This window comes from Nuphar pumila, chromosome 11 (genome assembly GCF_984573655.1).
Source record: "Nuphar pumila chromosome 11, dmNupPumi1.hap1.1, whole genome shotgun sequence".
Taxonomy (NCBI): Eukaryota; Viridiplantae; Streptophyta; class Magnoliopsida; order Nymphaeales; family Nymphaeaceae; genus Nuphar; species Nuphar pumila.
In genome coordinates, this window is record NC_143259.1 from 4,742,084 (window position 1) to 4,759,087 (window position 17,004).

General features: G+C 36.5%; 1 protein-coding gene across 3 annotated transcripts in view; it reads right to left on the reverse strand.

The window, feature by feature from the left end:
* LOC149821711 (E3 ubiquitin protein ligase RIN2-like) overlaps positions 1–15,559 on the reverse strand; it is a 29,816-nt gene extending 14,257 nt beyond the window's left edge. For 2 of the 3 annotated variants that reach the window (XM_089980074.1, XM_089980073.1), the window contains exons 1-5: positions 15,437–15,559; positions 13,890–14,383; positions 12,835–12,912; positions 2,780–2,866; positions 2,551–2,672 (exon numbers count right to left, since the gene is read on the reverse strand). In XM_089980074.1, the coding sequence (XP_089836200.1) occupies positions 2,551–2,672; positions 2,780–2,866; positions 12,835–12,912; positions 13,890–14,132 (530 nt within the window). In that variant the 5' untranslated portion in view covers positions 14,133–14,383; positions 15,437–15,559. The remainder of the gene's footprint in view (positions 1–2,550; positions 2,673–2,779; positions 2,867–12,834; positions 12,913–13,889; positions 14,384–15,436) is intronic. The other variant, XM_089980075.1, reaches the window with a different exon arrangement.
* Between the last annotated feature and the right edge of the window lie 1,445 nt (positions 15,560–17,004).

Here is a 17,004-nt window from a genome sequence, read left to right on the forward strand (position 1 = left end):
CGGCTAAGATATCACTAAGGGGAGTGGAAGCCCTATGAAGGAGGGATCCTCTTAGTTGCTCAAATTTGAGACGAAGCCCATGAATAAATTGAAAGAATTTTTCTTTTTCCATTTGCTCTTGCCTCATGGCAATAGCACTACCTTCCCATTGAGGTTCAAGAAGGATGAGTTCATCCCATAAAGAGGATAGGGCACTAAAATAATCCCTAATACTCATATCACCTTGTTTTGTTTCTCTAACTTTTTCTTGCAAAAAGAAGTGTCTAGCAAGATCACATTGCGTGTACATCTCTTTCATAAAAAACCAAGCTTCATTGGCTTTCTTGAATTTGGCAAGATTGGCACAAATTTTTAGCTCAACATTATTCATGAACCATGCAAATATTTTAGCATGCTCACTTTCCCAATCTTCCATTTTAGAAGAAAATTCAAGAATGGCATTTTCTTTTGCTTCTTCATTTAAAGCTCTCTCCTCATTCCCTTCAAATTTAGTGAGTTTAAATTGTGGTTCCGGAATAGTTCCACACACATAACCCCAAAGTTTTTTACCTTTGAGATTATTTTCCATGGCGGCCGCCCACATACGATAATTGGTCCCATTTAATTTAAATGAGAGATCAATTTTTGAATCCTCGTTAGCCATCCTTAACATAGGAAACTTGAAAGCAAAAGAGAGAAGAGATATTACTTGTCAAAAGGAGTCCAATGAAGCCTTTTACAACCTTGCTCTGATACCATGTAATGAAGGGTTAAGGAAGGGATGTGATATCTCCATGAGCCACGCAACCGCATACACACATACAAAGCAGCCACTAATGGGCGAAAATACAATAAACCACAAAAGTGGTAAACACACAAAGTGAGAAGGAATAAAACTATTTCACTTCAAGAATGGCTTCAAAGAAACTTACATTACAAGGGGAAAACCCCCTTTATTTATAGACAAAGAGGCACCTTTGGAAGGGCTCCATATGGGACGTTGGAGCCCTTCCAACGTCCCATATGGTGGGCCCATAATAAGAAAAAGAAAAGAAAGAAAAAAAAAGAAAAGAAAAAGGAAGGAAAAAGTAAAAAAGAAGGGGAAAGAGTACATATGTGCGTGAATAAGTAAAAAGACAGTTTTACCCCAAATGGGTATTACAAAAGAATATATATATTTATAAAAATATAGATAGACACATAGGCATATATATGTAAAATATATATGAATATGTGTCATGATCTATATATATAGATAGATAGATAGATAGATAGATAGTACATATAATTTAACAGTTAGAACCGTCCATTCTTGTTGCAATTTCTTTGATACCATCTTAAGTCAACATTCTTGCCCTTACAACCATGAATAAGGAGGAAAGAAGGAAGAAGACACAGTAAAGATGAAGGAGAAGAGAGGAAGGAGAGAAAATCAGAAAGTTAGAAAAAAGGTTTAGGGATATAATAGCTGATCTCTCTCACTTTTATTATTATCTCAATAATAATGAAGAAAGGCCACAATGCCCCTCTTTATATGTACTCTCTATAAATACATCTTAAGTCAGCATTCTTGCCCTTACAACCATGAATAAGGAGGAAAGAAGGAAGAAGACACAATAAAGATGAAGGAGAAGAGAGGAAGGAGAGAAAATGAGAAAGAAAGAAGAAAGGGTTAGGGCTATAATAGCCGATCTCTCACTTTTATTATTATCTCAATAATAATGAAGAAAGGTCAAATGCCCCTCTTTATATGTAGTCTCTCTAAATACATGTAGAAAGTCAAACACCTTAACTAGTAAACTGATGAATATGAAAATCATCCACTTTCAACACAAACCCTCTAAATGTGATCTAATAGTTTATTTAGGGGTAACATCTAAGATGAGGAATTTCTTACATTAAGGCAGGTTTTTGAAATAATAAAAACTCAAGCATCCTTATTGCAACAAAACATTGCAATAAAAATATATAGTTTATCAATTTATTTGCTGAAACAATTTGATCCAAAGCAGGTTTTCTAGTAAATAAACGATAATAGACACATCTACAACCTCAGATTAATTAAGAAAACTTACTTGCAGGCTGCAGCTATGACTTCTGGAATTGGTCCATACAAAGTTCATACTCAAATTAGACAGCAGACCAATCTCCCTGCCTCCCTCCCTCCCTCAAATTAGACACACACACATACCTAATGGTGGTGCATATTTTAGGTTGCACAATCCAATCGCCAAATCTTTTCTAACCCATCAGATTTTACATAAACCATTTACTTTCAAGTTTCAACAGATGTAATCGTAGCAAAATCAAAATCTACATTACACACTGATTTAATGGCCAAGAAATCACCCATCATATTGGAGTCAACCTTGATATATGCAAGTACCATGATAATGAATATCTGGTAAGGATATACACCAAGAGGTTACTTCAAACTTTTGACAATAAGAACTATAAAATTCAAGAGTGCACAAACAACAAGATATCATGGTTCGGTACACAATTGACAGACTCAAATAGAGGAAATAAGTAATAAATTTGAAAAAAAGTCAACAGGATTGAGGCCAATACCAAAATATATCAGCGAAGAGAACCAATGATAAAACAAGGTAAACACGAAAATATATCCATGGAGTTGTAGAAGGTGATGCATTTAGGCGCTCAAGTCTTTCCTTGGTCAATCCTTGAAACAACTGGCAGTTAAAAAATCAAACAGGAGAGGAAAGGATAATGATCAAAAATCCATTCCCAAAGGATAAATAAAAGCACATATGGTATTATATAGTCAAACATGGCATACCTTCATAGAACAAAGAGCCATAAACCATGCCATCCAAAAGGTTGCTAGAGAAAAGTCTGTGTTAATAACCAAAGGAATAAAGGCTCCCTGTTACAAGCCAATTACTTTGATTACAATCCATTAAAAACATGCAAGAGCTACCTCAACAAGTCATGACAAAGAACAACAGAATCTGTATAGGAAAAAGAAATCAAAACCAGTAACTCCAAATATCAACATACACCAGTTCAAAGAAAAGGAAAGTGGAGATAAGATATGGTCTAGTTCCAATGAGAGACATGCACAAGTTTGACAAAAACTCCCATATACAAATGTCAATGCATACTTCACATAAATTTCCATGTGCACAACCATCAAGCTCCTACAGAAGCAGCCTAAATAAACATAAAATTGATGCATAAAGCTGATTATTCATGTGTTTGTCAGACTACACCAACATGATTAAATTAAAGTTAATGCATGAGCATCAACAAAACCTTTAAAGTTCAAACATCAAATGTTAGATACTGATCATGGAAATCAGAATAAACTGTTTTAAAATATCTAAGGTTGGTTTTCTTCATAGATGCTATGTAACATGGCTCAGCACATAATAACTGCTAGATCCCAATGCAGCAGAAAATCACTAATCTAGAAATATCTAAAACCATTAATTGGTCTTCTTCATATATATCATATACCATTACTCAACATTACAAGACATAATCGCTGCTGGATCCCAATGAAGTAGAAAACTATGAATTAGTGCTAACATTAATTCAATCATGACATTCTATTAGCTGAAATAAAAAATGCAATAGAAATGATAAAAAGAACTACATTTTATGCTTAATTGCAATTTAGGGAATGAAAAACAGTCTCTCTCTCTCTCTCTCTCTCTCTCTCTATATATATATATATATATATATATATATATATATATATATATATATATATATATGAATGAGTGATGCAAACATGCTAAATGGGGTTTTCGCTTTTCCGGTGCTTTTTCGCAATTCTAACCCCATAGATGTGTTTGGCATGGTCAATTTACTAGTAATCGACAGCCGGATCATGTGTTTTTGATGAAAAAAATTATATTTTGAGTCTTGAAAATTTACAAAGATTTTGGACTGTTAATTTTGTGAACCTTATAAAACGTGTGGGAATTGAATGCTCCAAGAGACGATCCCTATATAATCAAGTACAAAGATAACATATGTAAGGTCATAATTTAAAAATAAAACGAAAAAAAACCAAATTTAGCATGTTTGCATCTCTCTCTCTCTCTCTCTCTCTCTCTGAGAGATTCATTTTTAGTTTAGTTTCATGCTTGCCTGTAGGGTTTTGTTTGTGTCCTATGATTTACTATTTTAAGATGCAATCGATTGCAAAACTATGTGTGATCTGCAATCAGCTTCTGGTCATGCATGACATATTGAAAAGGGGATCATTCTAAATTATCAACCTAAAAGTAATGTTAAAAGTATAATTTATCCACACTCCGGCCCTTTCAGACGTGGGTCCCATTATATTCCAGATGGGAAGGCGTTTGGCGCCCCCTTGCTAGGGCACCTACCCATCTGGAAACCAATTATCAAACCAACAAATTATGAAGGAGAAAAAAGCTCCTTCCCATGGGAAGGAACCGTTCTTCACATGTAGGAAGGAGCGAGAAGGAGATTCCGTTATGCCATCATTATGAACAGTCCAGAAATACCTAAAAACTTATGGTATGCCATCATTATAAAAACACAACGTTAGGTCATCTTCCTCACTCTTGATTGTGATTCAGAGTGCAAGACGCTCAGATACTCTCTTGACCGATTCATCGTAGACTGCTGGTGCAGACGCTCCAGTACTCTCTCCCTCACTCTATTTTGACTGCTTGTGCGATTCATGGTTGTGGTTGATGTTTTTCTCAAAAAAAAAAAATGGAAGAGAATGGAGTTATTTTAGGATTTTCCATTTATTTGAGATTATTTGTGTTTTTTTAGGGTTTCAGATGTGGATACGTCATATTTTTGTCTGATTGTTTGCATTTTATGTGAAACAATTTGGGGTTTCTTGCGTTTTGCTTGTGTTTTATGTGAAAAAATTTGGGGGTTTACATGTGTTTTGCTTGTTGATGTTGTATTTGAATTATTCATTGTAGCAAATAATAAATGCAAAGTTTTGTTTGTGTTTTATGTGAAAATTTTATGTTTTGCTTGTGTTTTATGTTGAGTTATTTTAGGGTTTTTCATTCATTCTTGATTGTGTTTTTCTAGCGTTTTATGTTGAGTTATTTTGGCAATGATCAAACGCGTTGTTGGTTTGAGTGGTGACCATCAATCTTCTTTGTTCTGTGACAAATTGGGGTGTTTTGTAGAAGATTTTGGGGAAAGTCTAATATGTAAGCCCAGATAAAATCCTTTCTCTACCTGGTGCTTGGATTGTTTTGGTATTTGATCCCCATAACCTTTTGCTTAATTTCAAATTTTCAAGCTACAATTTGGGCTGACATATAGAATGCATCATCATTGGTGGTAAGGGGCTCTTCAGTGGCAACATAAGTTGGGACTACATCTAGAGCACACATTGGTTTTGATCTACTCAAGTTTCAATCTTGGACCATGGTCTGAGATGCATAGTTATCTTTTGAGGAGATAAGAGTTCAGGCCAATTACTGCAAAAAGATAGCAGTTAGTGCAGCAACTTCAATCATGTGACATGGATAGCAAAGTATCTCCAGTATTCTGCATTTATGATACATATTTGTGACTTTTTTTCTTGATCTTAATTTTAAGAATGACAAGTTGGTGAAAGTCCTAGACAATTGAGAAGTGAATTTTAGGTATTGTTTTCGGCATGATTCTTTATGTTAAGAGTTCAAGAGCATTAAAAACTCTTTCATGCATACTATCTTGATTTAGGTGAAGAAGAAACTAAGAAATGACCTCATTTTACACCTGTGGTATTTTTCTTTTCCTTTTCAGACATGAAACCTGTTGAAGGAAAAAAATGGTCTTATTTAAAGTTGTACAGCTTGGTATTTTAGGGATTTGTTAACATGAGGCTATCTAGCCTAGTGCCACATGAGCCTATCTAACTTACTACGTGCTTTGCTTGATGTTGTTGTGGTAATTTGTCACTTTTAAGGGGAAAGGATTCTGATGCATGTATCCTTTTTTTCCTTCATGGCTCTGTTATCAAACCATGCTGCTTATTTTGTTATGTTTTTCAAACCATGCCAGATCTGGAAATGGTTGCCCTAGGATTTTTATAATGGCAGCATTTGCTTTCAGGGTGCCCACTGTCATTTTTACTTCCAAACTAAATTTGGTTGTTTTAGGTATTCCTTTACCTTTCCTCGACCACAGATATCTTATTTATTTTATTATACTTTTGTGCATCAGTAAATTGGCTTTTCGTTGGTCTTGTAATGTCATGTTTCCTCCTTTTGGTAATTTTGAACAATATAACATAACAAAACAAATTTTACATTGTGTTTAAGGTTGGCAACTCTCTTCCTATCCTGAAAGCTATGTCACATGGGTGCGGGGATGCAGCACTTCCAAAAAACCCAGGTGTGGGGGTGCGGCAAATATATATATATATATATATATATATATATATATATATATATATATATATATATATATATATATATATATATATATATATAAAGTCCAAAAGTTGGACATAAATGCCCCTGGGTGTGTTGACTGCACCCAGGGTCAGGTTGACCGCATCGGGTGCGGGTGCGGGTGCAGGTGCAGGTGTGACACCTAGTTGGAGAATCCCTGTGACATATAGGGCAAAAAAATTTCTTGGCAAATTTTCTTTTTAAGTCCGATAAATTGGACCAAAATGACCCTGGGTGCGTTGACCGCACCCAGGGTCGGGTTGACTGCACCCAGGGTCAGGTTGACCGCACCCGGTGCCGCACCCACACCCGCACCCGCGTCGCGTCGATGCGGGTGCGGCACCCTGCTATCCGAATCCCTGTGACATAGCCTGAAAGTTATTCTCAACTTAGGCATCACCCTTTCATGGAGAATATATTGGTTGTTGAAAGTTTCAAAATTGCATGTTGTAGAAATGCAACTACAATTAATAAAAGGTCGCTTCCTATTGAATGTTATGGCCTTATAGTGTTGAAAGTCCTTTTTTATAGTAGACACTGTGTATTTGCTTTTTGTACAATGCTTCTGGTTAGTGAATTTACTTCATACTCATCTTGCATCATTGAAGCATTTGTATTTGTAAGATTGCATTTGTATTAGTTGATCATTTTTCATACCATATTTTATTATGAACTGCTCTAAAATTATTAAAAAAAAGTTTTTAACTCCGCCATTGGCATGTTGACCAATGCCAGTCCCCAAACTAGAAAAAGGAGGAGGGAAAACTATTGACCATATGATTATGCATGCCATACCTGTCCACTATATTAGCAAATACTTGGAAGAGTCAAGCTAGGGTTGCCTCCAAATTTTCTTCTGATTATTTTTCATAAATTAATTGAGCTTTCCAACAAGACTTTGGCTTCTTTCACAAATGTATTATTATGCTAGCAAGCTTGGGTGTACAACTTGTATTGTTACGTTGATTCTGTTCCCGGCCAGGTGGACTCTGGGTTTCTCCTTTTTGTGATCTATAACCACAATAACAAGAAGTACAGATGTTTACTTTAATAAATTCATGAGCTATTTATTCCTTCACACAAAAAACCATTAGCTATTGTAGTAGCTTGCATATTATGTTTTGTTCTGATGTAGTTTGTAAATATCATGTATGTTACAGTAGGATTAAGCTTTCACATTTTTGCAACATTTCCCATTTGGATTTGTTGTCCACTTTGTTCTGTTACAGCCATCAAACATCCAATCAAATACTATTATATTTCACATGCAAATCAAGATGCTTTTTTTATATCCCACTTGATGGTCTGCTTATTAGTTATTACTTCATAGTGCATACTCATTATTTTTTTCCCATTATCTGAGTCGCTGTAACAGATCCTGCTTATCAATTTTTCTCGTTATCCTTAACGGGGTTGTTGGGAAAAGGGTGCAATGGCCAGGACACAGGGTTATCACAGGTTCAGAAGAAGCCAGCAAGTTCACAGTAGCACAGTTCATTTATGGGTCATCCTGGCATCCATCTACTGGGGTTGATTTTTTTGGCTGGATTGTCTCAGTGAGAAGTGATATAGTTGCTTGCCTTTAGGCCTATAGCTCTCAAAAGTCAAAAATCAACTGAAACACTTGTTTCCCCCTCATAGCTCTCACTTTTTATGGAAGACAAGGGACGGTAAAATCTTAGTGGGTGGTACAGGAAAGTGTACAAAGAGGGCATATAGGTTATTTTTAGAAGGTTCAATTATGTAACCAATGCATGTATGCTCTTGTATTCATGTCATGTGTTTTGCTAATAACTTTTATATTTTAACATATGAATAAGATTGGCACATTTTTATGGATGTGAAATGGACCCAGACCAGACCCACCTCGAGTTGGGTTCAGGTTGGCCCAACCCATGACCAGACCTAACCCAGCTCGAGTTGGCTTCAAGTTGGTCTGGGTGGGTTTAACCTATACCCAACCCAAAATTGTGCCCATTTTAGAAGGCTGAGGGTAAGACGGTCCTTTACTACAAAAACAGTGCTTTGGAAGGCCTTCTTAACTAATGCGCCAAACACACTATTAATGTTTAAAAGTTCTTTCAAGATACAGTTTCCAAACAACTTCTTTATCCTGCAGATGAACTTCTAAATTGTGTCATCCCTAGAACTGACTCCTACGGAAGTTCATCCACAATATGGGGCGCCAAACGCCAAAACAGTGTGTTCATCCCATAGTATCTGCCATGGGAGGGCCAATAATGCCATAATGCCAAAACAGTGTGTTCTATGTGGTATGGTATCATAAGCACGATAAACTGCAATCACCTGATCACTTAGGGAATAAAGGCAATATAGTCCTGTATCAAGGGTCTAGCCAAACCTTACAGACATCTTCAAAGGGTTTGCACTTTGCACCATCAGGGAGAATGCCATTGCAACGGCAAATGCTAATAACAGCATCAGGCTCTACCTCAAAATCTGGATGATATGATAATAAATATCTCGTTCCCCATAATCAAGTTATGATTTTCATTGTGATTTTGACAAACTAAGTACTCCAGTCATACTACAAATCCTTTTCCTTAGGTAAACAACATCAGCAGCCTTATGGAAAACACTAAAAACAAGCCTAGGGACATGGATGAAATTGTATGGCTTACAGATAAAATCATAAAAGTGATTACCCACAGTAAGATTTAGTCTTAAGGAGAGAAGTTCTCCTTATGCTGGAAACAGCTAGAACAACAAAAAAGAAGAGCAACGAAATCAATGTTGCATCAGAAACCAAACAAAATTATCAGGTGAGTTGATGTAAGCCATCTGTCTATGCAGTATCGAACACAATGAAATCACAAACAATAACACCTCAAAATCTATCATTTTTATCTTTTCAGAGTCACTCTTTCAGCCATTTCCAGCATCTTCTCATATAACAAGAAGGTTTATGGCATCATCTTCAAAATCACTACAATGGGGCTAGACTAATGTATAAATGCCTTAAAAGCATGGTCACCTACATCGTTCAAGGTAATTTCTCAGAGATATTTTCAAAAAGACATTTTCTCAAGAAAATCTTAGGAAAATCTTGGAACCCTTAAAAATTGAAATTTATTATTTTTCTTGCAAAAAATATAAATAAACAAGTTTTTAAAGTTTTTAAAATACAAAAGAAACCAAATAGAAAAAATGAACTTAAAATATATAAAAATAAGATTTTTTTAAATAACATGATAATATCGTGATAATATCACGATATTATTGCAATATTTTCATTTTGGAGATATTTTGAAAATATTGTGATATTTTACCGATATTATCAGCCTAGCTGAAAATGGTGATGATATCGCGATATTTTCAAAATATTGGCTATATAGGTGATGATAGTGCTTAAAACTAGTCCACTTTGGTTGCGTCGTTTTTGTTCTTTTATTTGTCAGATAGCCTCCAGTTGTGTTCAAATCATTTTAAGATAGTGCAACTTGCTTTGTCTCCCAATTCTAAAGGGAAGCATTTTAAAGGTGTTTCATTCCTTGGCTCTTTTTCAGTCATGAATGTTAGTGAAATGTTAAATACTCTAGATATGTCAGCAACAAATAAATATCTACAGACTGAAGATTAGTTAAACATAAAAGATGCATGCACCACCTAATGCCAATCTAATGTGCAACAAGATTATAACACAAGCTTTATCAAAGATATTGACAACTATATTGCAAGATTTAATGTCCCAAATTAGCAAGCTTTCACTAAATGGTACAGGATCTAGGAATGTTGAATAATAACAACTGAAGCAATTAACTCTATCCATAGAGGTTGAATGGATATCTTTATGCTGAAGGTCGATTTCAAGAAATCCTTGAACACTAGGCTGGGATGTCTTTCCCCCTCACTGGATAAAGTTGGTACAAATCCTCCATTATTTGGCATCAATAGCATCATGTACTAGCAATGAATATTTTTCCAAATCACCCATGGTTTGAGATAGGGCGGCCTGCTATCCCTTGACGTATAGAATAGAAGGTTTTAGCCTTTAAGGTTATTGTTAAAAAGGACGTTACGGAAGCTTTAATCAATGAACTTCCACTTCTAGGAATTCTGCCCCTCTGCATCCAGCAAATGTAGAGGTTCTGCCTATTATTTAAGCTTTTTTCTTTTTGTTCAGGTCTGAAAGTGAACAACAAATGTGAACTGATGGTCTTTAACAAAAAAGAGAATCACAGCTAGACCGCCTAAAACTTATGCTGTTGCAACTTGCCTTTGTTAAGATAAATGTATCTTTTGTACATATTCTTTGTATATATAATATATATGTATATGTATGTGTATATATACATATATATATATATATATATATATATATATATTTATATATAATATAATTATTATATATACATATATATATATGTATATATACACATACATACATATATATATATTATATATATATACAGAATATGTACAAAAGTTACATTTATCTTAACAACAAAAGATACATTTATCTTAACAGTCTTCACTCCCAAGGAGATACTACGGCCTAACCTTATCACATATTATTTCAAGGGAATCTCGCTAGCCTGATGTGGAGCAGAGAATTAATGAGAAAAAAACAGAGGGTTAGCAAGATACTATCCCGGGCAAGTAGTGTCATTTTTTCTAAGCATGTTATGAATTGCATTGCTTTATATCTCATTTTTTTCTATATCATGCCAAGGAGGGTGGAGAAGATGAATGCTCAGCTCTTCTTCCTGTTCCTATGGAAGGGTGATAGAAGTGCTGGACATATGCATTTGGTGTCCTGGGAGCAACTCATCTGACCTAGAAAAGATACATGGTGGTATCTCCCAATGAATGTTATGGTGTCATTGTAGAAGTTGGATGATAGCATCACATGGAGAGGTGCAGATAAAGGTTTTGGAGGATTTCAAATACAAAAGCAACCTCAAACAAGGAACTGGGTCATTGATCTGATTTTGGAAGGATAACTGGATGGGTCAATCTTCTTTAAAATTTGCTTCTGTCAAAGGCTACTACCTACCTACTAACAAATCTTGTTCAGTTGTACATTTTTGGTATGGGAAGGCGTATTTTATGTGAGCCTCGGGCGGAAACTAATGAATTCTGAATATGACAAATGGGCATCACTAATGTTATCCTCATTCAACATTAAATAAAATGAGGACAAATAGGATGATATAACATAGAATTGTGCAATATCAGGTAATCCCTCAGTTAATTCCTGTTATTATTCCTGCTCGAACCACTGGCACAGAAATCCTAGATGGTCCAAAGTGAGGCCCCTGATCCAGGGGTGGCAGCTTTGTGCAGTCCCCTCAATGCAGTTCTTATCATGGGCAATCCGAGAAGCAGGGTTTTTCAGCTCCCAAATATTAACATCATACATTGTTGGATTAAGTAATCAACTTTTCAACTATTATGAGATTGATCTCATTTTCAAGAACTTAAAAGTTCGGTGTGAGAGGACTTCAAAGAGGCTTTGTGAGCAATTTCTTGGTTCAGGACATTGACAATGGTTTCTTGAACAGAACACAAAGGAAATAATCAATTCTTCATTTAAAAATTGTGCCTGTCTTTGGCATGGTGGTACATCTGGAAGAAGAGGAATTGAAGAATTTTGAGAATTCCACATCTGCACCCAGCATTCTACATTGGAGAAAGAAGCATTCTCTCATAGTGGCCAAGAGATAATTGCCCAGGACAGGACATTGCCTGGATCAGGAGGCCTGGATTGGGCTCGCTGGGTGTTTTATGAATTTTAATTTGTGCTTTCTTTCCTTAGGTGATGAATCCTTGTCACCCTGCTCTGATTTAGTTTTCTTCACTGTTTCATTAATAAATTCCCTTTTCTTCTTCTTCTTCTTTCAAAAAAAAAACAAAAGAAAATAAGTTAGGAATATTACCATGATCTTTAGATGCATATTTGGATAAATAGTAATAAGGACCTAAATTATTTTGTCATCGTCTATTTCATGCTTCTTTGTTTTTTCCCTTTCTTGGTGAATTAGATAAATCAGAACTTTTATGACCAATCTGTTCAACATCTTACTCACCCCAGCCATTGATTATACATGAGGTGAAATCAAGCCAGGTGTTGGCAGATTCTGAACCCATATTTGGCAACTGAGGTGCAGAAGGTTCCACATGAAACTGAAGCGCATGGAATGGTAATCACACCACTATTAGCATCTGAGATGGCTCTCAACTGGTTAACTGGAAGGGCACCATCATCACTATCCAATAGAACCATCAGTTACCAAAATTCTAACTTTTACAAGAAGCCGTGAGCAAGTTAAGAAATGACTAGGAGTCTATATCAAACAGACAAGTACACCAACTAGAAACAAGGACAAGAATGTAGCATCTTTGCAAATTCTGAAAGATATTCACTTGGAAACAAGGAAGAAAAAACTGTTCACTCAAATTTTTCCTTTAAAATGTTAATTACCTTCTGAACAATGTAGTTAAGAAGATGCTCCATTGCTTTGCTAGTCTCAACAGGAGACAAACGACCAAAAAATACCGTCTGTCAAAAAGGAAATGCCAAACATTTATCGCTTTAGCTTCATGCAGATATACCAAATCAATATCCAAAGCAAAGAGATTTTTTAGACTTATAAATACGCACTGCACTGGAGAATAACAGTTTTTCTGCAGAAGTCCACATGTAGCATATGGATCTATTCACATTTTCTCTTTTCCATTCGAGAGGAAACCAGCAAGGGAAAAGATTTCACAAAAGCAAAATCAAGAACATCATCAACAAACAGACCAGGGTCACTGGAAACACTATAGCACTCTGGGAAGTGTGCTTCCCTGAAACGCGTTTCGGAAGCGCAAAACACATCACTTCCAAAACATGCAGGGAAGCGACCCTTTTAAATGGAAAGCGTGCTTCCCATTCCGCTTCCCACTTACTTCCCAATCGCTTCCCGCTTGCTCCCCACTCGCTTCCCGCTTGCTCCCCACTCGCTTCCCGCTTGCTCCCCACTCGCTTCCCAATATCAAGACGTGAATTTTCTTTTTTTGGTAGCTTGGAGCCTTTTAACATTTTTTTTTTGCCCAATATCGGGAAAACTCGATTCCTATTCGCTTCCCACTCAATCCCAAGTTGCTTCCCTCTTTGTTTACTCTTTGCTTCTGGTTCGCTTCCTAGGTCACTTCTGGTTCGCTTTCCTTCTTGCTTCCGAGACGATTCCCGGTTCGCTTTTAAGTAGTCCCGCACTTCCCGCTTCCTAAAATTTTACCTTGATTTCCGCTTCCCTCTCTCGCTTCCTCGACTGGCAACTCTGAAACAGACCACTCACTAGCAATGGTAATAAATGATGAAAACTAAGCAACAACAAGGCTTAGTGAAGAACGGAACAACCCCCACAACTACAAACATGTGCACATGCACGCACACCACAACTACAACAAGTGCACATGCATATGTGTGTGTCACGCAGACAGATTTTCATGCATTCTTATCTCCTAATAAGGGGCTGGTGAAATCTCACGTACCTTCAGACATAAAGTCACTGTAACAAACACACTCAACATGAGATTCACCAACAACGCAACCGTGGCATATGAATCCAGAAGTAGCTTCAGTAAGTGAACTGCTTGTCCTACCCGAAGCCCACCATCTCCAGCAATAGAGTCATCTGGAATGGCCTCATTCAGCACCAAATTTATCCTCCATGATATGCCTACGAGACTTACTGTCATATAACCTACTGCAAAAGCCAAACAATTTGCACCCATTTTTCATAAAGTCCAGATCATTTACTGGAGATTACAGCTGCATCTTTTTGACCAATGCTTTCATCTGTTTGGTAGAAGCATGATTGAAGTTCTCATTGTAGCTAATCATGTTACTGCCACATGAACAGGAATCATTATGAACGATCTTCTGCTCGACCCATTTCAGCAATCATTTGCCAAGCATACATAAAGCAGCAGCATTTCAAACTAACAAAGACAAAATTCCATCATTAACATGTAGATCACAGAACCTGGAAGACAATATCTAAGCATCAGAAAGCTAAACTTCAAGAACCAAAAATTTCATATGCATCTTTAGTTCTATAAAGCAGGTAAGACAACTTCCAAAGGTTAAATTGGGATCAAGAAAATCTCTGGGCACAGGAAAGCATGTAGACAACCTAACAAAGTGCAGCAATCAATTCATGTTGCAAGTAATCAACCTTTTAATAACCCAAGAAGGTAATCAGTTACAGATGCATCTATCGGAAAAAAACATGAGTAAATACTACATTCACAGCAACAAGTTCATCAGAGACAACACTTTCACAATAAAAGAATTCGGACGCAAGGAGATACCCATGAGGGTCCACCATGTTTTGTTGATGAATTAAACCATACACCATCGTACATGTTCGCTATCTTTTAAGACCGGCCAATTACACCACTGAATTTCCCCATACTAAACATAATCACGATGTCCTCTACAAGTTTCTGCCATCCTCGGGAAGGCTCTCTGTGCACAGTTCTAAAATTGTCTTTCTACTAAAACATGACAAGGAATAGCCCAATTTAGGATCAAACAAAACAACCCAAGAGGTGTAGGCAAACTATGATCACAGTCTTCGCTATAAAAAAACGAAAGGAAACAATCGCATCCTGCATACCTAACCAAAACAAAATGAAAGCGAATAGAGGAGTGCAGCGGATCAAACTGAAAACGAATAAATGAATTCGACGTCGAGTTGAAACCCTAATGCGACAACCCAATTCAAATGGGAGCAAAGATAGAACCCTGATTCCCAATTGACGACCAGACGGGGAAAAGAAAAACACGATCAAATCGAGAAAGCAATTCCCGACAAGAACAAGGGAAATCACCCAAATAAGGAAAATATTTTCATCCGCCTTTATCTTCTCCGAGCAGATCAATCAAGAGAAATAGAGAGAGAGAGAGAGATCAAAAGAACCCCTAAATCGATAACCCTAATTCTGCGATTCAAGAACCAAGAAGTAAACCCCAAAATTAAATAGCGATTAGCAAATAAACAAAGAAAATAAGATCGGAGATTAAGATTAATGACCTTGTTTTATCTCCCTCTTCCTTTTCCTTTTCTTCTTCCTTCCTCTCTCGCTCGCTCTTTCCTTCGTCTTCTCTCTTTTCTTCTCCCTTGTTGTCGAAGGAAGAGAGAGAGAGAGAGGGGGGGGGCAAATTTGGAAATGACGTAGTTTGCCCGCGCAGATAGATACGTACGGCCATCCGCTTTGCATTTACGAGGGATGTGAATCATGTGACTACGTGTGCGTGTAACCCACGCGTCACATATCACTTGTTGATCTTGGCCTTCGATATTGAGGATCTAACGCTCCTTATTCGGTATATTTACTGCGCACTGAGTCATCTCGTCTCGGGATGTCGTAGTTAACGGTCCAGATTATGGATTGGTAAGAAGTATATGAGCGCTAAACGCACGGAATCGGTTGGGTGGTTTCGTGGGTGCAATAATTAAAAGGCCAGAATTGTTCGTTGCTTAGCGTCGGTTCAATGATTTTGAAAAGCTTTGGGAAACGAGAAAGGGGAAAGCATGACGCGGCATCTGGGTACCGGTTCTTTGGGGCGCAAATGGGTCGGGTGGGATCAGAGATCAGATCCAATCCAATCCACTTTGGTGATTTGATCGAAGTACGGGTGGGGTGTCACGGGTCGGATTTAGTTGGGTCTGAATCAGGTTCTGATTTTGAAGTGCTGATATTGAATTCAGACTCAGGTCTAATCAGGTCCACCATAAGAAAAACCATACTCGGGTCGTAAAAGGATTACATGAACCAGGCCTAGCCCATACCTGATTATACGTTAAAAATCACCTCTCAATTATAGTTTGAAACTCAAGTTGGACCTGGATATACATATACTATAAAATTTTACAAACCAAAACAGCTCCATATATTATTCATACCCTTTGGGTCTGACCCGGATTCTAATAGGATCTTCTTATTTGTCACCAAACCCAGCCTACAGGATTTGATACGGGTTGGCTCTGGATCAAACCCAGCCCATTGGCACCCCAGGATTGAAGCATTGTCACATACTCAAATCTCATCTTACAAACAATATCAGCAAGGAAAAATCTTGTGATATTTTAAAAATTCTAGCAGTTACCAATAATATATACTATGTCTAAAAGTATATATGGGATTTTGATATAAAAGTCCATCAAATTTATTTTCTAACATGTTAATATATCATGATAAATGAATAATATTTTCAAAATTAGTTACTGGTTATTTAAAAAAAAAAACGTTAAGTGCTTCATTTTCCTTAAAACTTTTCCAGCCCAAACTTTCCCAAAAAACCATATGATACATAGCCTCTTAAAGAGTTTTCAGCCATGGTCAATGGGGCTCACTAGGGTGGAACATCCCTCCTTAGGGTGGTTTCTTACCTAAAACTTGACTTAGAAAAAAAATATAAGTCTAACTACAATATAAGTTTTTCTTATTTGTCAAATGAGAAACTTTATGTTTAAGAAAAATCTCTTTAATAAAAAATTTCATATCTTAGTTTTTATTATATATATATATATATATATATATATATATATATATATATATATATATATATATATATATATATATATATATATAAATATAG